This window comes from Pelophylax lessonae (genome assembly GCF_965119305.1).
Source record: "Pelophylax lessonae genome assembly, chromosome: 3".
NCBI lineage: Eukaryota > Metazoa > Chordata > Amphibia > Anura > Ranidae > Pelophylax > Pelophylax lessonae.
Genome location: NC_138770.1, coordinates 409,569,264 through 409,595,968, shown reverse-complemented (window position 1 = coordinate 409,595,968; position 26,705 = coordinate 409,569,264). Strand labels below are relative to the sequence as shown.

General features: G+C 41.8%; 1 protein-coding gene across 5 annotated transcripts in view; it reads left to right on the top strand.

Annotated features, from left to right (window-relative positions):
* CEP85L (centrosomal protein 85L) overlaps positions 1 to 26,705 on the top strand; it is a 347,939-nt gene that overhangs the window by 177,983 nt on the left and 143,251 nt on the right. For 2 of the 5 annotated variants that reach the window (XM_082251204.1, XM_082251203.1), the window contains exon 3: positions 25,823 to 25,900. The exons of the other annotated variants lie outside the window; for them this stretch is intronic. In XM_082251204.1, coding sequence (XP_082107330.1) covers positions 25,823 to 25,900 — 78 coding nt within the window. The remainder of the gene's footprint in view (positions 1 to 25,822; positions 25,901 to 26,705) is intronic. 5 annotated transcript variants of the gene reach the window in all.

Genomic DNA, 26,705 nt, shown 5'->3' with positions numbered 1-26,705 from the left:
GGTGGTATGCTTTGGATCATGAGCAGTTCCTTTCCTTCTCCATACTCTTCTCTTCCCCATCACTCTGGTACAAGTTGATCTTGGTCTCATCTGTCCATAGGATGTTGTTCCAGAACTGTGAAGGCTTTTTTAGATGTTGTTTGGCAAACTCTAATCTGGTCTTGCCGTTTTTGAGGCTCACTAATGGTTTACATCTTGTGGTGAACCCTCTGTATTCACCCTGATGAAGTCTTCTCTTGATTGTTGACTTTGACACACATACACCTACCTCCTGGAGAGTGTTCTTGATCTGGCCAACTGTTGTGAAGGGTGTTTTCTTCACCATGGAAAGAATTCTTCGGTCATCAACCACAGTTGTTTTACGCGGTCTTCCGGGTCTTTTGGTGTTGCTGAGCTCACCAGTGCGTTCTTTCTTTTTAAGGATGTTCCAAACAGTTGATTTTGCCACAACTTATGTTTTTGCTATCTCTCTGATGGGTTTGTTTTGTTTTTTTCAGCCTAATGATGGTTTGCTACACTGATAGTGACAGCTCTTTGGATCTCATATTGAGTTGACAGCAGCAGATTACAAATGCAAATAGCACACTTGAAATGAATTCTGGACCTTTTATCAGCTCTTTATAAATGGGATAATGAGGGAATAAAACACCTGGGTATGGAACAGCTGAACAGCCAATTGTCCCATTACTTTTGGTCCCTTTAAAAAGTGGGAGGCACATATACAAACGGTTGTAATTCCTACACTTTTCACCTGATTTGGATGTAAATCTCCTCAAATTAAAGCTGAAAATCTGCAGTTAAAGCACATCTTGTTTCTTTTCAAATCCATTATAGAGCCAAAAAGATTAGAATTGTGTCAATGTCCTAATATTTATGGACCTGACTGTACATCAACTTAGAACAACCATCGCTGAACAGGGGTGGGGGCCTTCAACCCCATCTGTCTTCCACATATTGCCATTTTAACATCTCTACCCCAGCAATATGACAACCGTTTACCCCTTCAGTCATGTAAATCAAAGGATTACCTCTAGGGATTGACAGATTATCGCCAAAGCTGACATATCGAGGGCTGATCTGCATTTCCCCCGATATGTCAGAATCGGCCACCAAGGTGACCGATATTGCCACTATTTCAGGAAAGTGCTTGTACCGGAGTAATGCCTGCAGCTAGAGGCATCACCCCGGTACTGGCGTCCATAGCTGATGGTCGGCTGTCTTGTAATGACAACCGATGCGGCTGTCATTACAAGGAGCGGGAGGGGACGTCCCCTCCCGCAGTCTTCCGCGGCTCGCCCTGGTCTCCTGTCCCACTGGGAGACCTGGGCAACCAACCTGCATGGCCGCCGAAGACCCGATCAAAGCCGCATTTTGCTCTGATCGGGTCTCCATGCAAAACCCGAAAGTGATGTCATGACATCCCTTCTGGGTACTGGCATCAGTTTCAAAATGTGACCGCATTCTAAACAGCCAAACTTGGCTGTTTTTGAATGCTTGTAAGTGCAGGGGAGGGGTTTGGGGTCTTTTTAGACCCCCAGATCCCTCCACAAGAGTACCTGTCAAAGAAAAAAAAAAAACCATTGACCAAAATATCGGCAACGAAAAACCAATATCAGTCAATCACTAATTACCACCTTTTGAAGCCTTCACAAGTTTCACATCTCCCATCCTGTTCTTGGACAACAGCATCTGCATTTTCATTGAGATATGATTGAGGTGTCGGAGGTACTTGTCTGGATATAAATACTGGTGTATTTTCCTGACACTCATTAGAACTGAAGAAGTGGCTTGGATAAGCTGCAAGATGACTTCAGAAATGACAGAAAAAGTCCAGTTGAATACAAAGAGGTACTACTAGGTTCACCATAACCTGGATGAATGAGAACCTTTACAGACATACAGAGTACACTTTCTCCTCCAAAGCTTTTTTTTTTTTTTTCGAGGGTCTGCGAAGTTGGGTTCAGAAAATTCTGCATAGTAGTTGTCTTTTAAGTTTCAGAAAGGAAAACAGTTCTTTTTGTGCTTGTCACAGCAACCATTCAGATTCTTTTTATGGTTGAACTATTGGAAATGTAGTGACACCTTAAAGCCACATTCACACCCATGTTTTGGCTCCATAGCGTGCACCTGCGAGAGCCCCGGCAATTGACTGCAGGAGGCAGCCCAATTAAAGGCAATGGAAGGCTGCCTGCTCCCGCAGCTAATTGAAATGTAATCGCAATGCAGCGATCATCTGCAAGTGATTGGCCCTGAACAAATGTTCCAGTCCCTCTTTGTCACTATCCTTTGATGAAATGGTGCAGACCTATTGCTGTGTGGACTAGTTGTTGGCAAAGGCAAGCTGAATTCCACTTTCTTTTAATGAAATGGTGCAGACAGACTGCTGCTTGAAATGGTTTATTGTCAATAGCAAAACAGAACTCTCATAATCAAGGCAAAGGATGCGTTGTATTGTAGGATTAGAACTGGAATATCATTATTCCTGCAGCTGGTTTAAAGTGACATTAAATGATATCCATACACATCTACAAGCTTAAAGTGGAACGTTAGCCATAATAACTTGGTAAAAAATAAATGTTCTTTAGCAAGGAACATACATTCCACTTTAATAATTATGCTACCAAAATTAGTGTGTACTGTAAATTGCCTCCATTGTTCGTGTGTCTTCTTGCCGAAGGCTGCCATTTTGCTGAAGCCCAGAGCCCCGGAATAGCAATAAGTCTTTACGCTGTCAGCAAATTGTCATCTACAAATTCGGCACAGTGCCTAAAAAATAGAGCGCGGATGAGGCAGTGAATTACAGGGTTTTAAACCGTATAGGAAGTGTGTTGCATAGCTATACCTGCAAAAGGGACCAGCATGGAGTGATCTAGTAGGACTTAAAGTGATTGTAAACAATTGACTTGTAAAACAATCCATTCAGTTTAAAATAGAAATGAAAGGCAAAACATTTGTGTATAGATATTAAAGAACATTATCGATACTCCCCCCTTTTTTTAGAAGTGATCACATTCCTTTTATTTCCTCTGTTCCCAACTGAATGAGAGCTGGGGGGAGGATCAGCAACCATGCACTGAGCTTCCCAGTCAATGGCTGTGCAGCAGGGGGAGGGGGGGGGGGGAGTCGGGACAAGTCTCATCATTGGAGGAGAGTACACAGAATTCCAAGAACAGCTAGAGAACTGACCACGCTGTGCTTTCCTGCTTGGTGTGGTCAGTTTTTAATAGGAAAGCAGAGGGACTGGCAGGAACACCATGGATTTCACACAAAGGAAGTGCTACAAAGAGAACAGGCTACTTTCTCATACAAGTACATGGTACAGCAGGCACATATCTGGAATTTGTTTGAAAAATAAATTACAGGAACTTTAGTCAGAAAACTAAAGTGTTAGTTACCCCAACATTTCAAAGTGTTTTTGTTTTTCTGCCTCCATGTAAAGTCCTTCGTGTCCTCCTGAACCTCTCCTTTTCCCTCCTCACTTCTGGTTGGAACGAATGGTGCACATTGCTCTATACACACTACACATCCCATAGTCTATAGTCTATCTCAGGAGCGAGAAAGAAAGGGTGTCTAATGTTCCTACATACAGTGCGACCATGGAGAAAAAATTTAGCCACCCTGTTAGATCACAGCAACAAAAAAAAAAGGCGGTTTGGAGGAGGCTGAGAGCAATAGAAGGTACTTTTTTTTTTTTTTGTGTGTGTGCAAAGAATATATATATATATATATATATATATATATATATATATATATATATATATATATATATATATATATATATATATATATATATATATATATATATATATATATATATATATATATATATATATATATATATATATATATATATATATATATATATATTTTAAACCGAGTTTAGTTCCACTTAAACACATACATACTCTATACTTTTAAGGTCAGGAACAAGAAAGCTGGTATCTGCCTGGCTGATTGAATTCTCTTTTATGTGTAGGCCAGAAAATAAAAGGAAGATTTTTTAGCTAACTGTAATAGGCAGTGTGAAGTAAAATGTACCTCCTTAGGTGTGTTTTCCTCTATGGTTTTAATAAAAAAATAAAAAGGTTTCTACTGGTTTGAAAATTAATGCTAACTTTGAACAACCCCATAGCTTTGCTCTGCATTGCTTCAGTTCAAGGTCTGTGAATTTAACAAGCAGAGTTTTCAGAAAGGTCAAATATGGCAGGCCCTGTATTTCAGTCATAACACATTTCTGCATGGTCCAGTTGTTGTCTTAGAGCCCAGGGCAGAGTTTACGGAACCCATAGGCATGACGTGACAGTCAAACTCTCCTGTCCAAGGGGAGCCTCCCAACCGATTTCAGTTGTTGAGAACATTAGTCTGGCATAAAACCTGTTATAAACTTCCTATTTCCTAAATAAGGTATGTGCTACAAACATGGCACCGATCAACTCTTCCCACCCACTTCCTGCCTCTAAAGGCATGAATAGAAACCACCTCCTCGGAAGAATATGGCTGTTCATGAGGCTGCCAGTTGCTGCTTTTGAGGGATCTGTGCACTTCCAGCGTTAGATGTTGGGCAGACATTAGTCTGACATAAAACCTGCTCCAATCTTTCTTGTCCCTAAAAAAGGTAAGTGGTACCCTCAGTGTCTCATGGCACTGTTCATCTCTTCCCACCCACTTCCTACCTCTTAATGACCTGAATAGTAAACACCTTCTCAGAAGAATATGGCTGTTCATGAGGCTGCCAGCTGATGCTTCGGACTGATCTGTGCACGTCCTGCCCAACATCGAACGCTGGATGTGCATAGATCAAATTTTTACCAATTCTTGTGTAGTTCATCAGAATTCAATCCACCACCTGGAGACAGGTGGATAATTTTCAGCTGAAAGTGCCTAAATCTAAACAGGTGCAGGCACTGTTTGGGTATTCATGACAACCATGGGTGTTCGCTGTCAGAATACAGTAACCGGCAGACCACCATTTTTCCATCCATGCTGCTTAGCATGAATGTAGAAAATGGGTTCCTATGATATCCAGAACATGATTTTTGCCGGGAACACAGGGTCCGAATGTCAGGAGACATCGGCCGGTTGGAAAAAAAAAAAAAAAACCTCCGTCATTCGAGACCCCCCGTGTGTGTATGTCGGACATGCGTGCTGGAGCAGCCGATCAGCTCCCGATCAGCGCTCTCCATGAATGGCAGAGAGCACAGATCAGAGGGGGAGCCGTCCCCGTCTCCCTGTCAGAACACAACAGCTCAGCAGGGGAGATCACTGCACTAATGTCGACTAATGTTGAATCATTAGTAAAAGTATTAATCGACCGATTATTGTTTTTTTTAATGCCGATACCGATATTTTGGCCATTGGATATTGGTATCGGATATTTTTTTTTTCCAAAGGTACTCCTTGTGGAGGGATCTGGGGGTCTAAAAGACCCCAAACCTCTCCTCGGCACTGAAAAGCATTCAAAAAGCTGTTTTGAATGCTGTCAGTTTTTTTAATTCAGCGCTGAGTACCCGGAAGTGATGTCATGACATCACTCCCGGGTTTTTTACATGGAGACCTGATCAGAGCCGAATGCGGCTTTGATCGGGTCTGCTCTTCGGTGGCGGTGGAGGTAGGATGCCTAGGTCTCCCAGTGGGACGAGAGACCCGGGTGAGCCGAGGAAGGTGGCGGGGGCGTCCTTGCAATGACAGCCGTGTGGCTTCTCAGCTGCATCGGTTGTCATTATAAGTCAGCCAACCGTCGGCTATGGACACCGGCACCGGGGTGATGCCTCTAGCTGCACGCATCACGCCGGGACATGCACTTTCCCTAAATATAGGCAATATCGGTAACCTCAGGGGCCGATTCCGATATATTGGGGGAAAGTGCAGATCGGCCCCTGATATCAGTGTTGCCGATAATCATTCGATCCCTAGTAAAAAGGCTCTGACTGGAGCTGACCGTTTTTTTTTTTTTTTGTGCAACTCAAAACTGTAGTGTGTACCAGGCTTACAGTGAATGTAAACCCCATTCGTTACATTTGACCTGGGCACATCTATCTGTAGTCTTAACTTATCTCTCGTCAAAGCCCTAAGTCCTGTGGCTTTTTCCTGCTCCGCTCTTCTGTTATCAGCATGATGACATCTGACCAGTTCTCCATCAATGAGCTAAAACAAGGCTGAATTTTGTGTTGGAGTGGGTGCTATAAATTAGAAGATCGCTGGTCTATTCACAGCACAGCTCTTCATGTTTCTGCCTATGTGAAGAGGGGGTGTGTGCCTCTTCTCCAATCAGCTGTCTCACGTTGTATGGCAAGAATCCACACCCACAGGTAAATCAGGAAGAGAAAATTCTAACAGGACGTGCACTTTCTAAAAAGTATAGAAAGCTGAAGACAGCACATATAGGAGGAGCATTGATGTTTTAATTATCTATATAAATTGGATTTCAGCCTTCAAAAAGAGGATTTCCAATAAGCTGCTAATGGGTTAATGTAGTTTGCACGTTATCTTTTTTTCTTGATAAAGTGGTACTATTTTTGTTTAAGTTGTACTTAATTGGTTTTCCTGATATGTGTGCATTGTAGTAAAATTGGTACATCTGTGAAACGTCACTTTGTTTCTGAGGTATGTGTGAGTCACTGCCTTGTGTTGGCAGGAACGTGCTCTTTGTCAAATCCAAGATCAGGAATAGTGTTATGAATTGCGCTTTTATTAATGCACAGCTGTGTTCTGGTTCATGGCTCAAATCTGCCAGTGGGAGTCGGGGCCTGCTGTGTAAAGGAGACATTGGAGCTGCACTTGTTTCATGCTTCAGGAGTAGTGATACTAGTATTAGACTAGTCTTTCAGTTCTTGGGCAGGCCGTGATCCTGTTTGGGCCCTTTTTATGAACAAGAAGATATGGATGAAAGCATGTATCACTGGGTATTTATGGTATAAATAGTTTTAGTTCCTTAAGTTAAACTCAAGTGTCACCGAGATCTCTGTTCTGTTATTTAAAAAAAAAAAAAAATGTAATATCACATTTACCATAGTAATATAAACCTTGCTTTGAAAGATGATGGCTATTTTTCAAACGTCACAAAACCCCCGTAATATGTCAGATCCCAGGAATGGTATGTGAATGGTGCCTATACCTATGTGTAAGGGGCAGGGCAGCCATCAGAAATTTTGGGGCCCCTTACACAGCTTTAGGCTTGGGCCCCTGGGCCTGACCACCAAGTTACATCCTCCTCCTCTGCCTGGGCCTGTGAATGCATTTGATTGAATGCAAGGACACCAGGGGGTCCTAGCAATCAATCATTTTGACAGCGGCGGCCAGGGGGAGGCTGGAAGTCAGGAGCCAGTGCAACGGGTGGCACCAGCGAGAGTAGGGACTAGTTGCCAGTGTAGTGGAGGAAAAGAAAAATGGGGAGGCATCAACTTGGAGCCTGGGCATCCCTCGGGACTGGGCCCCTCGGGACGCCTGGGCCCCCTACATCTGTATGGACTATACCCCCCTGATGGCAGCCCTGGTAAGGGAAGGTGCCATATGTTCAAGCCTGGCTATTACCTAATTTATTATTTATTGAGACCAGTGTTTCTCAACCTTTTTTCAGTCAAAGCACCCTTTAAAACTATGGACAGACTCGAGGCACCCAATTCTAAAATGTAAAAAACTATTCTAAACGCTTTACATAATGCAATGGCATCCACAGGTAGGGACACCCAACATTATAGGTGATTTATTCTTCCAAAACGAAAACACTTTTGCACACTCATACTGACCAGTATTCTAATGTTTCTCTAATCCCTCAATTTCTTTCCATCAGTCAGCTAATGTCACCCCAGTGCTGAGGGAGATGGGCACAGGAGGGTTCAAAAAGGATGCTGTGAAGGCAACAGACATCCTCCTTATTAACTCATGATGTCATTGGTTGTGAGGAGGCCAGCACCCCTGCAGAAACCTCAAGACACCCTGGTTGAAAGGCTGATTTTAGACTATATTCAATTTATTTGATTTAATTTTGTTTACACTTTTGATTATCTGGTTAATTCTCACTGAATTTCAGTTTGCACTGAATTTTATGATGTGTGCCTTGTATATTACATGGAAGGTGAAGGGAACTCTTGAAGCATCAGCATACCAAGACATTTTGGACAATTTCATGCTCTCAACTTTGTGGGAATAGTTTGGGTATGGCTCTTTCCAGTTCCAACATGACTGCACACCAGTGCACAAAGCAAGGTCTATAAAGACACGGATGAGCGAATTTTCGGGGCAGGAACTTAACCAGCCTGCACAGAGTCTTGACCTCAAACCGACAGAACGCATTTTGGGATGAATTAGAGTGGAGACTGCAAGCCAGGCCTTCTTGTCCACATCAGTCCCTGATATCACAAATACACTTCTGGAAGAGTGGCCAAACATTCCCATAGACACACTCCTAAACATTGTGGACAGCCTTTCCAGTAGAGTCTTCTTTATGTATACTGGATAACTTTAAAGATTTTGCTCTGTCACAGATTCCATGCTAACAAGCAGATTTTAATTATGTATTACATAAAATATGAAACATCTAAAGCCCTAGAGCCCAGGGAGCTTTGGAGTTCATACAGATTCTGAATTTCTTTCCAGTAATGAAGCAACATGGGCCATGTGCTGCTATATTGGACACAAGGATTAAAATGTTTTTTTTTTTTTTTTTTTAAGCCTTGAGCTGCAAGCAAATTCAATCTCAGCTGAGATTGTTTTAGTCTTTACTACAACTGTAGAGCATTGTTATGAGGTTAATGTCTTGGAGATTGATAAGTAGAGGTCATAAAGAAAAGTTCCCCAACGACTCGTGCCTTAGTGATTAGCGTCGCTCCCCGACACGTTCATGTTGGAAGATAATCGTGGATAGCCTTCACTTTACGCCTACATTGTAGCTTCTACAAAGGTAGCAAGAATGCTTTGGCATGAGAGGTCACACAGGAATCCATGTGGTGAATCCAAGTTAGCCCACAGCATTAATTTTTAAGCAGTACAAAGTGATGTGACGCACAGAAGCCATTTATATTTCACTTTAGGGTTTTAGTGAACGCGGGCTTTTGAGATCAGTTAGGCTACATCCAAACAGGCAGCCAGGAGCGCATAATTTCCTGTGTTCAGAGACTGCTAAACGCTGCTTCTAGACTCCGCAAACATTCTGTGTTATGGTTGCATGCACACTGGGCAATTGGCTTCAGCTAGTTTGTGGGCAGCATAAATGCCCTAGAAACGCCAACCCTGGATGCACACTGTCTGCGTTCCGGGTCTGTCGAAATTCTGTTCATGTTTTTTCTTACAGGAGCGGATACATGGGAACAAAGGCTGTGATGGCCATTGAGTACAAATCTGACAACTTCTACTGTTCGCGCACATTGATTGCAGGCAACATTTACAACTGCTGGCCTGTGTGGCCATGTGAAAGTAGCCTTAACCACTTAAGCCCCGGAGGATTTGGCTGCTAAAAGACCAGGGGGTATTTTGTGATTCGGCACTGCGTGACTTTAATGGACAATTGCGCGGTCATGCGACGCTGTACCTAAACAAATTTGACGTCCTTTTTTTCCCACAAACAGAGCTTTCTTTTGGTGGTATTTGATCACCATTTTTTTTTTTTTTTTTGATCATGCGCTATAAACAAAAAAAGAGCGTAAATTTTGCAAAAATAACAATATTTTTCACATTTTTTATATGAAATTCCCCCCAAAAAAAAAGTAAAAATCAAAATTTTTTAACATTTTCGGCCAATTTGTTTTATGCTACCTATGTTTGGTAAAAAAAATCGCAAAAAGCGTATTTTTATTGGTTTGCGCAAAAGTTATCGCGTTTACTAACAAAGGGAAAGATTTTTGTCATTTTTGTTGTTTTTTTTAACGCGTAATGGCGGCAATCTGCGATTTTGTTTTGCGGTACTGCGACATTGCGGCGGACAGATCGGACCCTTGACTGACATTTTTGACACTTTTGGGGTTACCAGTGACATTTCTACAGTAATCAGTGCTATACATATGCACTGTTACTGTAAAAATACACTGGTAGTGAAGGGGTTAACTTTATTTGAGAGGGAGGGGCTGTGTGTGTCCCTAGGGGCGTGATTCTTACTGTGATTGGCTGTGGCTTGAGCTGTAGGAACACTGATCTACGGTCCTACATTGTAGAACCGTGTGATCAGTGTTTCTACACCGGGGAGAATGACAGGTGGCTTGTTTACACAAGCCGCCTGACTTTCTCCCTCTCCCCCGACGATCGCCGAGTGACCGGCGGACATCGGGTCCACCGGTCACACGCGCGGGGGGGTCCGTGAGTGCGCCTCCGGCGGCGCGCGTTTGCTCCCCAGAGCCTCACAGGCTAGCGACGTAGACCTACGTCGCTCTGCCTGTGAGGGGCTGACTGCCGCAGTAAATATACTGTGAGCAGTCGGCAAGCGGTTAAAGGAAACAAAACAGGTCAACTCCTGTGCTTGAATGTGGTCATCTGGCACAGAATCTTACACATCCAATTCCAAGTTGTAGAAGCAAACACACCACACCTTGCAACCCTCTCAGGACTGGGGAAGGTCCCAGCAAAATACTGGACAAAAACAAAGAAGGGGCGCACCAGTCTAGCGCATTATCCTAATAACCATTTCTTAATAAAAGTAAGCAAGTAACTACTTACAAACATAGAAGCAAACTAAACTCATCAGAATGGTAAAGTTGTTCGAACCAATCTGTATGCTGCTGAAGCTTGAGACAACATCTCCTGGATCCAACTGCCTTATGTATTTCAAGGGTAGACCCTAGTTCTCAGAGCCAAAACCTCTGCGGAAGAGTGTCTACTCTCGAAACACAAAAGCCAGTTGGATCCAGGTGATGTCCTCCCAAGCTTCAGGACAGGGTGGATTTGATTTGAATCTGGATTTACATAGTGGTTTAAATCACTAGTAAAAAGGCTTAATTTAAATCATAATTTTTAAAGCGCAACGGTCATCTCTGTCCTTCTGCTGCTCCTCCTCTGATCTGCTGTTGACTCACCGACAGTCCCATTCACGTTAATGGGATGGCTGGGGATGCAGCAGTGACACAAAAAGGTGAGGGACGTTGCGGCAGCAGGTGAGTGAATGCCCGCTTACAGGCGCTGCGGTGATGGATCTGAAATGACAGGTGCTCCTTAAATTTAAGGACTTATTCTTGTTGGTAGTTAGAATCTTTAATATTTGCAAACAAAATGAAGGTTTCTTGTTCAGAATAATAGTCTGTCAGGTTAGCAAAACAATAATATCAGAACTAATTAAATCATACAGTTTGTAGTGTACATAGATTTACAAAACAATGGGATAAAGAAATATTCCTGACTTTTTTATTTTTTTTTCACATGGTTACTGTGAAATTGTGTAAAGGCATCAATGCAGTGCATGTTATCCCAGCTTGCAGAGCTTGGATTCATTGATTGAGTTTACCAAAAATATAAATATTGCAGAATATACAGCCTCATTCTACATAACTAAGCTCCGTTTCTTGCTGAATAAACAAAATTATTAATGTATCTGAAATAGAAAACTATCTTTAGATAGATAGAGAGATTTTTTTACTCCAAAAGCATTTTATTAAAATAAATTTGATAAAAAAAAAATCATTTAAATAAAAAAAATAAAAAAAAATTGATTTTTTTTTTTTAATCATTGATTTATATCCACACTGCTTCAGGAGCATACATAGTGGCTTAAATTTTTTTTTTTTTTCCAAATAATATTTTTATGAGCTTTGTTTGCTTTTATGTTCGCAAGTGCTTACCTTTATTAATAATTGTTTTTTGGGATAATACACTTAGCTGGTGCGCTCTCTCGCCTTAAAGGAAACCTGTATCAAGAGATTTAGGTAGGTTACCATTGGTTTTGATGATGCTAGATGCATACCTCTCTCTCCTCCTCCAGTACTTTGTTACCAGCCTAGGACACGTATGGATAAAGACTTTTGACTTTTCCTAATCTGCATACTTGTTTTGGGTGACAGTATTCAAGCATAGGGATTGGCATAACAGCCAGGAATTTAGCCTTTTCAGAAAGAGGTGAACAAGGGTAGCCCCTGTGTTTATCTTCTAAAGCACATGTGTCTAACACAAGGCCTGCCAGCCCTCCAGGCCATTTCATGTGGCCCTCGCACCTCTCCTGCAGCTGCGAAACCCCCTTTTCTCCAACCTCACCTTGTCTCAGTAGTTGGCATCAGAGAGGAGGATAGAACTCCTCTGCCAGATTTTGGGCTTCTCCATGCAGTCTCTGCCCTCTGTTTCAGCAGTTGGCAGCAGAGAGAGAGAAAACCGACAGGCGGATCTGATCCGATCGCCCGTGTGAAAGAACCCTTAGAGATACATCTGGCCCTTTGAGGGTAACTGGAATGCTGATGTGGCTCGCAATGAAATTGAGTTTAACACCTCTATTCTAAAGGTTTTTCTTGATGGTAAGGTTAAACTCCCAGGCGAAGGGTTACTGCGTATGCATGCATTTTAAATGTGAAGGGGTCCTGAGTTAAGTTTGTATTTTGTTCCATAAAAGCCAATGTAAATACCTGGAAAATGAATCTCAAAGGCATGGTAACTAGGGATGCACCGAATAATCGGCGGCCGAACATTATTCGGCCGAAAATAGGGAAAATGGCACTTTCGGTGTTCGGCCGAATAAATCAAAAGGCCGAATAATTTAAGCCGAACAATGTCTCTCACCTCATTGCGGCTCGCGGTCCTCTATTATGTCCTCTGCAGTAACCCTCTGATATGTATGCATTCTCTGTAGCTTCCGCCCTGACCGCGGCTCGCGGCTCCCTTCCCGCTGGTGTCCTGTCCGGCCGCGTAGGGGGATGTGACGTCACGCGCGCGTCCCGCCCCCTGCTCCTGACTGGCGGCTCCTTCACACTTGGTCCACGCCCCGCCCCCCCTGTTTGCGGCATTTGGCTCTGGCTGCAGTTATAGAGGTATGTGATGTGCAGCTGAGCACATTTGGGAGAGAAGAATACAGTTGCTGGCAGCTGCACAAGCATTAGTGTGCAGACTGCCATATGTTGTTGCCACAGTGCCCTATAAAGTGCCCCTTGACATAAAATGTGGCCATCAGCATGCCCCTTATTTTATGCTAAGGGACATGCTGATGAGCATATTTTATGTTAAGGGGCACGCTAATGGGCATATTTCATTTTAAGGGGCACGCTAATGGGCATATTTTATGTTAAGAGCAATGCTGATTTAAATGTTTTGTTTTGCCCATCAGAGTGCCCCCTAACATAAAATGTGCCCATCAGCGTGCCCCCTGACATAAAATGTGCCCATCAGAGTGCCCCCCTAACATAAAATGTGCCCATCAGAGTGCCCCCTAACATAAAATGAGCCCATCAGCGTGCCCCTTATTTTATGCTAAGGGTCATGCTGATGAGCATATTTTATGTTAAGGGGCACTCTGATGAGCATATTTTATGTTAAGGGGCACTCTGATGGGCATATTTTATGTTAAGGGGCACGCTAATGGGCATATTTTATGTTAAAAAATGCGAAACACCGCGTTCGGTATTCGGCCTTCGGCCAAGCATTTTATTATTATTCGGCTTCGGCTTCGGCCAAGAATTTCATTTCGGTGCATCCCTAATGGTAACCACACAGCAAATGCGCACATCTGAAAAGCTTGTGTACACTAACCCTACAGATGTCAGATCACTGAAATATTAATGCTGTACTTAATTGCACTTTGCCTTATTGAATAAGACTGGTGTAGGAAAAGTGAATTATAATGTGCTTGTTCCCTGTTCAACAATCATAGCTGTCTAGGAATTTGTTTCTGCGGTACAGTTCAGGCCCTTCTATACAGAACTGTGATTGGCTGGCATGCACAATTTCCCAGACTCGGGGGGCGCAGCTGTTGTGCAGCGGGATTTAATGCCCACATTTGTCAGTCTTGAAATCAACAGCGTTGTCTGTTCATTGTTCTGTGACTTGTATCAATCTGGTATACTTCCTTTAACCCCTTTGTGGGCCACATTCAGACAGCTGCAGTGGCATACCTTAACTATGGGGGAGAAAAAAAAAAATAGCAAAAACCATTTTGTATGGTTTGATGCAGAATTGTGACGTATGCTGGTTGAGCCTTTAAACATTTTATCCATCTGCTGTGTTACTTGGTAATAAAACCACGGGAGTGTTTGCTGCTTCCTGTTTTTAGGGCTTTCATCTGAATGTGACCGAAATCATTAGATCTGGGTTACTGTTTGCAACGTGCTTCCTATGGTTAGTTCAGTCGATTTTAGGTGTTTAGATTAATTTTGTCTTTTGAAAATGTTGGTATGATGGTGTATGTTAGCAAATCATGGCGGAAATGCAGACGGTAGACTTTCAGCACCATAATCCTGCCATCTGTTCACCCAGGCAGTGGTAGCAGATGCATGCCATCTTGTCTTGTCATGATGATGTGCTGTGCCAGGCTGCCAGGGATGCAAATAAAATGAAAGGTGGTGAACAGGTTGTAACTGTTCCCCCCATCACAGTCCAAAAAAGGTTAGCAATCTAAAGGTTTGATCTTTGAATACATACAGTTTACAGTAGTGTAGTAAGTTTATTTAGTAACATTAAAAAAATAATATATATATATATTATATAATAAGATTATATTATGGATTAGATTTTAATTCATGCGTTTGTGTTTCAAATTTATCACATCTGGGATGTCTAGTCTTGTTTTGGTCAGGTTTAAGTCAGTAATTACTAAAAATTGTAGGCCTACAATACATAACGCTAAATTTCCATGCAAAAAATTGTACCGCTTTTGGTACAGAATTCCTGACATAATCATACCGCCAGGGAGGTTAAAAGGCATTGGTTTGTTCCAAAGACATCTATTAAACTACATTAAACTATTTGCATATTGTTAACAACCTGTAAAGTGGCTTTAATACAATCCCTCACTTATGGCTTTTACTGCAATGTGAAGTTGTTCATTTTCGAAGATCATAACAATGACTCTGAAGTCTGGTTTTTAATCCGTTTTCTAATACCTTAGGCCTAGTTCACATGGCAGATAGTAACATTAAGACTAAGGAAAAAGGAGCAGTTGATCCATGCACTCAACTGGCCACCCAAAGCCTGAGAAGGCAACCAGAGTGGTTGGTACACATGTCACAGCCAGGGAAAATTTTACTTGACTGGCGATACTTCCTGTCAAATACACTCATTGATGTCAATGCCATTGCACTGCAACTACAAGCTAACTGCTTGGGTGGTAATTCACTACAAAATCCCCCATTCGCCTGAAAAAAACCCAGCATTGAGGAGGAGGCAGAATCACCTGAAAGCAGAGTTCCACCCATTTTTTTAAGGTCCAATCATTCTCATGCCCACCCTGAATGTTGTATTAAATGGCAATTATTTTTTTTATTTGTACATACCTTTTATACCTTTCTTCTGCAGCACTTTCGGCTGCCACTGCCTAGGCGGTTACGTCACTAGGCAATTTGCAAGGGTTCCTGGGATAGAGGCGTCATGTATCGCCTAGCGACAAAATCTTGCGTTATTTCAGGACCAGAAATGACGCAAACGGGAGGATCAGGATGTCATGACTGACAGGTTGCTATAGCAATGGGGCGGGAACTTCCGCTGCCATTGTTATGGCAACCTGTTGCAAAGACAGGGAGACGCTCAGTGCGCAGGCGCAAAATCGAGATGCTGGGTAGCCAGCTGCACCGAATCCCAAATCAAGAGAAGAGGGCTTCAGATGCCCACAGATGAAATGGAACCTGCCTTCTTCCGAGATCTGGTTAGTCTTCAAATATTCTATCACAAAGTACAGGAACTACACAGGACATGTTCAAAATGTTAATAGATATGTATAAAAAAGTACAGAGGACTGTTTAAAAAAAAAAAGTATTTTGGGGGACTGGAACTCTGCTTAAAGGTATGGAAGCCACTGCTCTACTGCCCTCTGGAAAGCAATCAATGGCAGATGGGTGGTTGAGACTGCCACATGTGTACATGACCCTAAAATCACTTGCTGTGTGTACATTAGAAGGTTGACAGCCTGCCTGGATCTGCCGGTGTTGCAAACTTTGAAAATTGATTTTTCCACAAGGCTTATAGATATATAAGTGAATTAGAGCTTGTGTGTAGTCAGGGGACAGGTTCACTTTAAAGGACAACTGTACACCCTGAACATTTACAGTAGGTACTTACAATCTACTATACATTGCATCAATACACAATACTAATAATTAGACCGCATACCCTTTTAGCTACTGGGCTTGGGTCTGTAGCTGCCAGCTAAATTATTTTATTCATTTTCTAACAAAGAAAAATACAGATGGCATTTTACGGGTTATATTTAGGCAGGGTATATTTAATTTGTATAGTGCTGGCATAGTCCATAGCATTTTACAAAGAACTTTCACTTCCTTCTCTGTCCTCGAAGGAGCTTATAATCCAATGTTCCTACCGTAGTGGTACACACGTGCGCATTGAACAGTGCCAAGAAACCTACCAAGTACAAACACAGTGTTCTAAGCCATTAGCCTTCGTGCTATTTAAACACGTGCAAGGTCGCACGTATTGGTAATGCAAATGTAGTACCGAACAGGCATTTTAAATAAGTGAACATTTGCTTTTTATGATAGCTGAGGAAAAGCTTCTAAATTTTTACAGCGGCTATACCTTTTTCAGCCTTTTCATCTACCTGGCTTCCATGATTTACCTATCCTGATCTGAAGCTGTATTATGTATTTCTGTATTCCAGTATTTCTCAAGCAGGGTGCCATCTGGATTCCAACAGGGTGCCACTAGAACAGGACCCAGTTTGCCTGATTCAGTCTCCTGAGTTGCCAAGAGGTGTGCCAGAACAACCAATAACACTCTAGGGCTAGGATGCATGGTGTAATTTGTTGCTGTGGTGATGGTGGCCAACTCACCCACACCATGGCATGTGCGACCCCCATCATTCATGCATGTGATAGCGTGCTTTCATGTATAAGAGGGGCTCTGATATGATTGGGTGTTTTCATGTATAGGGGGCTCTGATGTATCAGGGGACTATGCTGTGATTGTGTGCTCTCATGTATAGGAGGGCTCTGATTATGATTGGGTGCTCTCATATATAGGGAGGCCTCCGATATGACTGGGTGCTCTCATGTATAGGGGGCTCTGATGTATCGGGGGACTATGCTGTGATTGTGTGCTCTCATGTATAGGAGGGCTCTGATTATGATTGGGTGCTCTCATATATAGGGAGGCCTCTGATATGACTGGGTGCTCTCATGTATAGGGGGCTCTGATGTGATCAAGTGCTTTCATATAAAGGGGGTCATCGAATGTATAGGGAGCTATAAAGTGAATGAGTGCTCTCATGTATAGGGGGTCTTCTGATGTGGATGAATGCTTTCATGTATAGGGGACTATAATGTGATTGGGTGCTCTGATGTGATTTGGTGCTTTCATGTATAGGAGGGCTCTGATGTGATTTAGTGCTTTCTTGTATGGGGGGGGGGGGGGCTCTGCTGTGATTGGGTACTTTCATGTTTTTGGGGAACGCTGATGTGATTGGGTGCTTTCATGTACAGGGGGGCTTTAATGTGATTGGGTGCTCTCATGTATGGGAGTGCCTGATAGGGAACTTCGGTGTGAAAGAGGGGTTTTTGATGTAAAAGGGGGCTTTTAAAGGGTGCCACAACTGAAAAAAGATGGCAAAACGCTGCACTATTCTATCACAGGGTAGGGTTGCCACATACTGTTCCTCAGGGAAAATGTCTGAAATAAGATTGTCAGTATAACCCTATACTATTAGTTTAAACTGCCATTGCTGATCTCCTGAAAAAGTTCCTGGCTTTCATTCTTTCTTATCCTTTTGTGAGCAAGACTAAATAATAGGGCATCGGCATTCTATAGCGTACAGAAGTCATCTTTTTCTGTCCCTATCCTATTTCACTATATATTCCCTTAGTACCTTTTGTGCTCGAATTTTAGTTTTATGTTCTCATGTTGAAAAACTAGATCCTTTTGTGTAATGCTTCTTCGGACGATCATATGTGCCTACTATGCAATGACACCCTAGAATTGGTTTTTCTGCTGACGTAGGGTGGAAGCGGTGGTGCAGCAGGGTGCAGAGTTGATAGTCATTTACTTATATGATTCTTCTGGGATCTGCTGGATTATTGTTGTCTCTATATTTCACTTCTGCTGCTCTTATAACATTGTTATTTTTGTATAAGGATCTAATAAAAAATAATAATAAAAAACTTACAGAAGTTATTTCACAATGGCAGTTAGGCAACTGGCATTTGCAAAATAAGTGGCAGTGGCATCCTATAATCAGCTGAACCCATAGCTTGGTAACCAATGTAGTGGTGGTTTTAGTGTTCATTTGCCCTTTAATTGTTGACTTTTTTTTTTTTTTACTGATACGCAGGAGAAAGTTTTGACATAATTTGCGTGATTTGACATAAATTGCGTAAATTGCGTTTGCAGGTTACATCTGGCTGGAAAATGTTTTCTTCTGGTAGACCATCATCAAAATGTATGTTTACTAAATAGTGATAGTTTCTTTGTCTTTGGAATATCCTAGCTTCCATTGCAGTGTGTGTGAGGCACAATAATATCTTTGTTAATAGATGAATAAATCTAATGTTACCCAATAGCACATTCTGGATCATCCCACACAAGCGCTTGTAAATTCCGTTATTGTCAACTTGGTAGACTTACTTTTTTTTAAGGGATATTATTTTTGAGTGTCATGGGATATTCTTTTTTAACAATATTTGTTAAAAAGAAAAAAGTAAACAAGCATAGAGTATTCTGTCTGTACAGATACAGAAAGATGGGACTTTTGTACATCCTACTGGCGTCTATTTGAAAGCCTTGCTGCTGTCCAGTTTTCACATATAAATCTCCAGTGCTTTTTTTGTTTTATAATGCAAGGGCCTACCTAACTTGTAAAGAAATTGAACCAATAGTTTAGGTAGGTTCTTAGGCCCCTTTTACACGAGCAGTCTGATCGGGTCTGCCTGTTTTTCAGGCCCGATCGGACCCTCCATTCTCCTTTATGGAGCGGTCCGTTTATATACATGTCTTTAACCGATTGGATCGAAGGTAAACAAACAGAAGGGGATTCGTTCTGTTCCCCTCGGTCTGGCGAACCGGATCAGAGGGAAATCTGGTGTAAATGAACAGCCAGTCTGTTTACATCTGACTGCCTATAAAGCAGAGCAGGCTGTGTGCGTTTGGGCCATGCGTAAGCTGAGCGGACACAGACCTGTCATCCGCCCACTCCACTCATTTTAGCAGGAGATCAGCAGACAGATCCCCCCTGCTGAGAAAATGGATCCAACCCATGTGAAAGGGGTCTTATGGTGGCCTATACGTGAAATGAATTTATATACAATCGTATTGTTGATCAATTAACTGTCTGGGAGAAAAGTTAATTTGTAAGATTAGTCGATGTGCCATACTTGATTATATTAGTCTATCTACTTTCCTACGTTTTGGATTTTCCATCCAGACTGATCAGAATAATTTGGATGAAACTGATCGGTTTTGCTCAAAATCAATTAATAACACGGGATGTGTCTGTTCGATAAGTCACAGAGCTGGTCATGTTGACTGTTTCTGTGAAGAATCCTTTGATCGGATTATTGGTGGCCATACGCAGAACGATCTGATCAAAAGGTTATTTACAGAATTGGACGATATGATTGTTCGATAATTCCTAGATTTAGACGTGCTGTGTCATTGATCAATTTTGATCAAAACCGATTTCATAGAAATTATTCTGATTGGTCTAGTTGCCAAATTCATAGATAGATTGATACAGTTGTTGGTTGTGTGACACATTGAACAATATTTTTGATTTTCCAATCTTCAGTTTGTATTTTCCTCCAAGACATTTAAATGAGCAAACAATACAACTGTATATAAATTGTTCTGTGTATGGCCACTATTATATTGTATAGGTACATCTAAAAGAGATTTGCACAATCTCTGGGCAGCTAGATTGTAACGGTCACTATATATGTTACAGTCCAACTGTAACAATCTTTATACTATAATCTTTAGATTTACTAAAGCTATGTACTATAATGACCTACCTACTTTATCCAGTCAGTTCATTTCCAGACAAGCCCTTGGACTACATAGTTGTTGGCAGATCTAAAGGAAATTGTACAATCAGATTGTATAGCGTATGGCCATCTTTAAAGGGGTATAGACAGCTGAACCTATGCCAGCATTATGTCAGCGATGGTTTATTGACTACCTGTATGGAACCGGACCACCATTAATCACTTGCCTACCACCCTATAGCAGTTTTACTGTTGCATGGTGGCAGCATTGCTCAGGATCACATATATATATATATATATATATATATATATATATATATGTATGTATGTATGTGATCCTGATCTTCCGGATAGCGGGCGTGAGTGTGCACTGCTGGCAACTCGTTATTGCTGTGATTTTACACAGCAGGAGCTGATCAGTGGGTCCCGCGAACTCGATGTCCGCTGGCACCCACTGATCGTTCAGTACACACAGGCAGAACACCAGTCTGCCTGTAAACAAGGCAGATTGCTGTTCTGTCAGTAAGGAAGGCATAGATTCTGTGTTCTTGCAAAGCAGAAACGCGGATCCATGCCTTCCCCTAGTAAAAACGCCTCCCACACTACACTAAAACACAGGCTAGGCACACAGTTAACCCTTTGATCGCCCCTAATGTTAACCCCTTCCCAGCCAGTGTCATTAGTACAGTGACCGTGCATATTTTTAGCACGGATCACTCTATTAGTGTCACTGGTTCCCAAAAAAAAAGTGTCAGTGTCCGATTTGTCCTCCGCAATATCGCATTTAATATACATTGTTGATCACCGCCATTACTAGTAAAAAAATCGAATAAAAAATCCATAAATGTATCCCATAGTTTGTAGACGCTATAACTTTTGCGCAGACCAATCAATATACAGTACACTTATTGGGGATTTGTTATGAAAATGATGTAGCAGAATACATATTGGCCTAAATTGATGAAGAAATTAGATTTTTTTAATTTTTTTTTTTATTGGGTAGGTTTTTATAGCAGTAAGTTAAAAAAAAATATTATTTTTATGTTCAAAATTGTCAGTTGTTTTTGGTTTATCGTGCAAAAAGAAAAAAAAAATGCAGAGGTGATCAAATACCACCAAAAGAAAGCTCTATTTTCAGGAATAAAAGGAAATACAGTTTATTTGGGTACAGTGTCGCATGACCGCACAATTGTCAGTTAAAGTAACGCAGTGCCAAATCAAAAAAAAAAAAAATGGGCTGGTCATGAAGGAGGGTAAATCTTCTGGAGCTGAAGTGGTTAAAAAAAAAAAAAATGTGCTGAATTTTAACTTAGCAGAGGTTGAAATTTGTGGTCAGGTGATCTGGTTTAATACTATTTGTATCATCCATATCATATTATAATACTTTTGCAGTGAAAATCGTTGTTCCACCATTGGAAATAATCAATTTAAAGGAAAGTAAGACCTTTATCCATAGAACACGTGACTTGTATCTTCAGGGAATAGTCGCTTTGTGCTCAGAAGAGAAGTTTGGATGGTGCCCCCCCCCCCGGCCTGGGCTGGAGAGCTGCATGTAGCAGTAGATGAGCTGCTTAGCTTGGTGTAATCCCATCAGGCACACTTATGAATTGAGTGATCTGACACTTCTCCTGACCCCCGGATCATCTGCCCTGTTCCTTCTAGCCACCAATATAAATGTGCCCAGAATGTACCACTTGGACAGAGTAAAAATAGAGCCTGATTACTGGAAAGCTGATCTCAGACCCATTATATTTAAAGACGTCCGAAAACCGGAACCAAGGCAAAACTTTTTATTTTTGTAAACAACCTGCCACTAAAATAGTGGGTGCTATAAGCTACATTTTAAGGCCTCGCATGATCCTGTGTGTAGTGCATACACAACTTTTGGTGTGGTGCAATTTCAGCCCATTCTAAAGGAATGGACTGAAATCACACCACACAGAACTGTGTCTGGTTTGCACAGAAATGCACAGCATGTTCTGTGCGATTCCCAGTGTGAACCGACCCTTAAGCTGCTTATTGCACATGCATTTAGGCACATCAACATTTGACCATCAATGAATTCCATCGTCCAGAATATTATTTTAGTCTGTTCATTGGAAAAAATGAATGCTTAAAGTAGAACTATGGGCAAAACGTTTTTTTTTTTCCATTTTGGGTAGAGTAAGGGAGGGTTATAACCCCTGTCCTCCATATATATATATATATATATATATATATATATATATATATATATATATATATATATATATATATAGATCGCTTTTTGCTGATGGAATCAATAACATACCATCTATAAAAGAAAGAGGGCAATGAAAACGGTAGGCAGTGTCAGCACTCTTCACAAGTGCCTATGTCAGGACCAGTAGTTTTAATAACCCCCGCAACACTAAGATTATAGCTGCAAGGGTATACAGTTGGGGACAAAGGACTTTGGATTTTACCTTTAACTAAAGTAACTAGCCAGCAGCACAAGGGACACTTTGCATTGAATTTAAAAATTGTCCCTTGTGCTTTATTTTTTTTTTAACTTAAGGGCTCTTTCACACGGGCGATCCGATCAGATCCGCCTGTCAGTTTTTCAGGCGGATCTGATCGGATCCTCCATGCAGCTCTATGGGGCAGCGGGTGTCAGCGGAGACACCTCCGCTGACACCCGCTGCCATCCGCATCCGATCCTGTGCTTGAAATCTGGACGGATGGAAACCCTATTTTTCCATCCGTTCAGTAATCAGATCGGATCTGATGAGAGCGGACAAGCGGGCCGCTCTCATCCGATCCCCCATAGAGGGCAGCGGGGGCTGAGACACCTCCCTCTCCACTCTGCAAGCGGAGACGGAGCTGTCATCTGCCCGGCTCAGCGGGGATCGCGGATCGATCCCCGCTGAGCAACACGGATCCGCCTACGGAGGCGGACCGTGTGAAAGAGCCCAAAAGCTTTAAGTCATGGGTGTCCAACCTTTTGGCTTCTCTGGGCCACATTGAGTGTACAGAAATTCTCTTGGGCCGCATATAAAATATATACTATTAGTTAAGGTATATAAGTAATAAAACGCCGCCGCACCTTTCCCATGCTGCTGTGCCCCCCCAGCACTAATTTAACACAACTAGTGGATAATCACCTCCGAGGCTGCATCTGTGGCCATGCCCCTGACTCGACTTCCTTCCTTCCTATCAAAAAAAATAAAAAAAATTGTCAGGGGGGAGTGGGCCGCATTGCCTGCGGTCCTGGGCCGCAGGTTGGACATGCCTGCTTTAAGTGAATCTTTTGATTTGCACGCATTGAATTAAAAAAAACAAAAATAGTACAAAAACTATGCAGATTGTGGGTTTTTTGCAAATTTTATCTTCCTGAGGTGCATTGCAAGACCCACTTTCTCCAGCATTACTACCATATGTTAAAATAATCTCTTTAAGGTTTAACAAGCATGTAATGCATGGTCCTTCCTGACTGGCTATAAATTAAAGTAGAACTGTCAGATTTATTTATGAAATTTGTGTCCCATTGTGGAGATTTACCTTCACTTCCTGTCCCACAGCCAAACAGGAAGTGAGAGGTAACCAGCTTAAACAGGAACACGGGCAAGGGTTAAAAGATAAAAAGCTGCATACTCAGTAAATGATTAAATCAGCTGCTGAAAACATCTAAACTGAGGGTTTAGGGGAGAGTTAGCCTCCGTTCACATTAGGTCGCTCCGCCTTAGGGGGCAACCTGTGAAGTCGCGTGCAGCGCGACTTCGGCGCAACTTGCACAGACTTCATAACATGAATGTCTATGCAAGTCGCCTCCAGGTTGCCCCGAAGTAGTAGAGGACCCTTTTTCTAAGTCGGAGCGACTTGTGTTGCTCCTATTAGAACGGCTCCTGTACTACACAATGGGAGCGTGAGGACCGCGACTTGTCAGGCTGACAAGTCGGATCAATGTGAATGGACACTTAGGATGGCCATACATGTTCAGTTTTCCTTACTGGCTATAAATTAAAGTAGAACTGTAAGCAAAACCTTTTTTTTTTTTTTTTTTTTTTGGATAGAGTAAGGGAGGGTTGTAACCCCTGTCAGATTTATTTTTGCCATTTGTGTCCCATTGTGGAGATTTACCTTCACTTCCTGTCCCACAGCCAAACAGGAAGCGAGAGGAAATCCCTGCAAATTAAGGGAATTCCTTGGGAACTCCCAGGTCACCAGAACTAGTGTCCTCATTGGAAGATTTCCCATCTATTAATTTTCTGGGGACAACCCAAATTTTTGGATTTTCATTTGCTTATAATGATAATGGTAAACAGGACACAGAGAGAGGGTGAATCTCCTTAACGGGAGCCACATACACCAATACAAACTAACAAGGGCTCCAATCCCTCTACATGCTATCCAAAAAAAAAAAATTGCCTTGAGTTGTTCTTTAGGTGCTAAACGTGTCATGCCTTTTTCTACTCTTTAAGAGGAGCTAATTTTAACTTTAATTTAAGGACACTTCTCTGCCCCTGGATCCAGCGATGTCCTCATTCGAGTCGATTATTTAATCTGCTTTGAGTCCAGGCGCCGGCTTCTTGATTAGGGGAAACCAGCAGTGAAGCCTTGAAGCTTCAGAGCTTGCTTCCAACAGCGCATGCATGAGCTGCGCTGCACTTTGTGATTGGTCCTGCAGTCTTCTTGGATCTGTTATTTGTCCCAGAAGGAAATCGTCCGCTCAGATCAACCACTGTAACACAATGAGCACAATAAAATATTCACTGTTGAATTATTTGTTAAAATTTCTACCCCCTGCAACCTTCAATACGGCTGGCTTCTGCTCACTCAGTGCTGCTTCCCTAAACTTCTGAAAGACAGTGCAGTCTGGAGTCAGTCTATTGGCTTGGAGAAGGGAGGAGCAAGGAGTGACTTGCTATCCTAGTCAATGGGGCTGTGTGTTTCTGTTGATGCACACAGTGTAATGAGACATAACTTTAGTCCCTGCATATAAGGGTGGTACCTTTCACTTGCAGTTACCCATGGAGGCATCCTTGCATGCCAGGATTAGAGTTGTGTCCCTGGCACCAGCTTAAACAAGAACACAGGCAAGGATTAAAAGATAAAAAGCTGCATACTCAGTGAATTAAATAAGCTGCTGAAAACCTCTAAACTGAGGGTTTAGGGGAGAGTTAGGCTGGCCATACATGTTCAATTTTTTGTTAGATTTACCAACCATATAATAGGAGGTCAAAACTAAACACGTTCAATTGTATCCATTTATGCAGGCCTTTGTACTACATAGTTGAAGGTAAATCGTAGGAAAATTGTACAGAAAGTTGTAGGAAAATTGTATAATGTATGGCCTTAAGCTGGCCATACATTATACCATTTTTTGTATTCAGTTTCCTTTAGATTTACTTTAAACCATGTAGCGCAAGGGCCTGCTTGATTGCATACTAAATTGAAAGTGTTTAGCTTTGACCTTATATGGTTTTGGTAAATCTACAGAAAAGTTGTACAAGAAGATTGTATAATGTATGGCCAGCCTTAGATAAAGAGTTAAGTTACCTTCTCTGAAAATACTCGTTCCTGGTCTGTCATGCTGATCATGTGGGTTCAGTATATTTTAGGCTCTGACACAGAGCAATGCACACAGATTAGATGTTCTATTTTAACTCTGATGCCACTAGACAGTCTTCAATACTCCTGAGCCACTGATTGGATACAAGGCGGCCAGACAACTAGCATTTTCAGAGGTCAGCAGTGACAGGCTCTTTTAATATATCTCTGAGTGCATGTTTACTTGGAGCAACAAACAAATGTTCACCTTTTTATAGGTATACAAGACCTAGGCTGCTGTGCTGCAAGGACAAGGACAAGGAAAAGGACGAGTGCCTCAGAGTGCTTAGAAAGCGGTTTGTGAACCTTTATATATGCATGGAGGTTGGGTTGAAGTGTATAATAATAACCTGTGCTATTTTATTCTCTGTTGTGGAGGAATTTATCTTTAGATTTTAATTTGCGTGGTGCATGCTGCCAGTGTGTGAGTGTTTATTGAATTAACAATAGACTAAGTAAATAACGTTCCACCTGTGTATTATTCTTCACAGTATCAAATTCCACTGTGTGCGTTCCATTGTACAGAAGCATTATGTGAAACTTCATTCATTATTGTAGGATGCCCTCTACTGGCATAATTCAGCACTGCTTGTTGATTGCTGTCAGCAAAAGTTTCCATACACACAAATCTTCTAAAATATTATTTATCGGTCTTCTACGGAATTTGAATCTTTAGTTCCTCAATCAGAGACCAGCACATATTCTATCCATAGTGTATAGACTTCATCTGAAGGAGACATATCCGTCAAATCCATGATTTTTTTTCTAAATGGGCTGTTATTGAAGAAGACACAGATTGGGATAAGATATTGGTGTTTACTCACAATACCTCCATATCTATTAAAGCTCCGTAAGGTAATTATAAGATATTATCTAGATCAGCCTTTTTCAACCTTTTCAACACAGAGGAACCCTTAAATTACATTTCTGGTCTCGGGGAACCCCTACTAAAAATTAAAAATCTATAACTCATGATAACACAGTGTTACAGTCAGTGGGAAGAATGCCCCTTACTCGTGTCATTATTCAGGAAAAATGACCCCCTTACAGATAGCTAAAAGGAACAATGGTGTCATTGAGAGGCAGAAATTGCCCATTGCT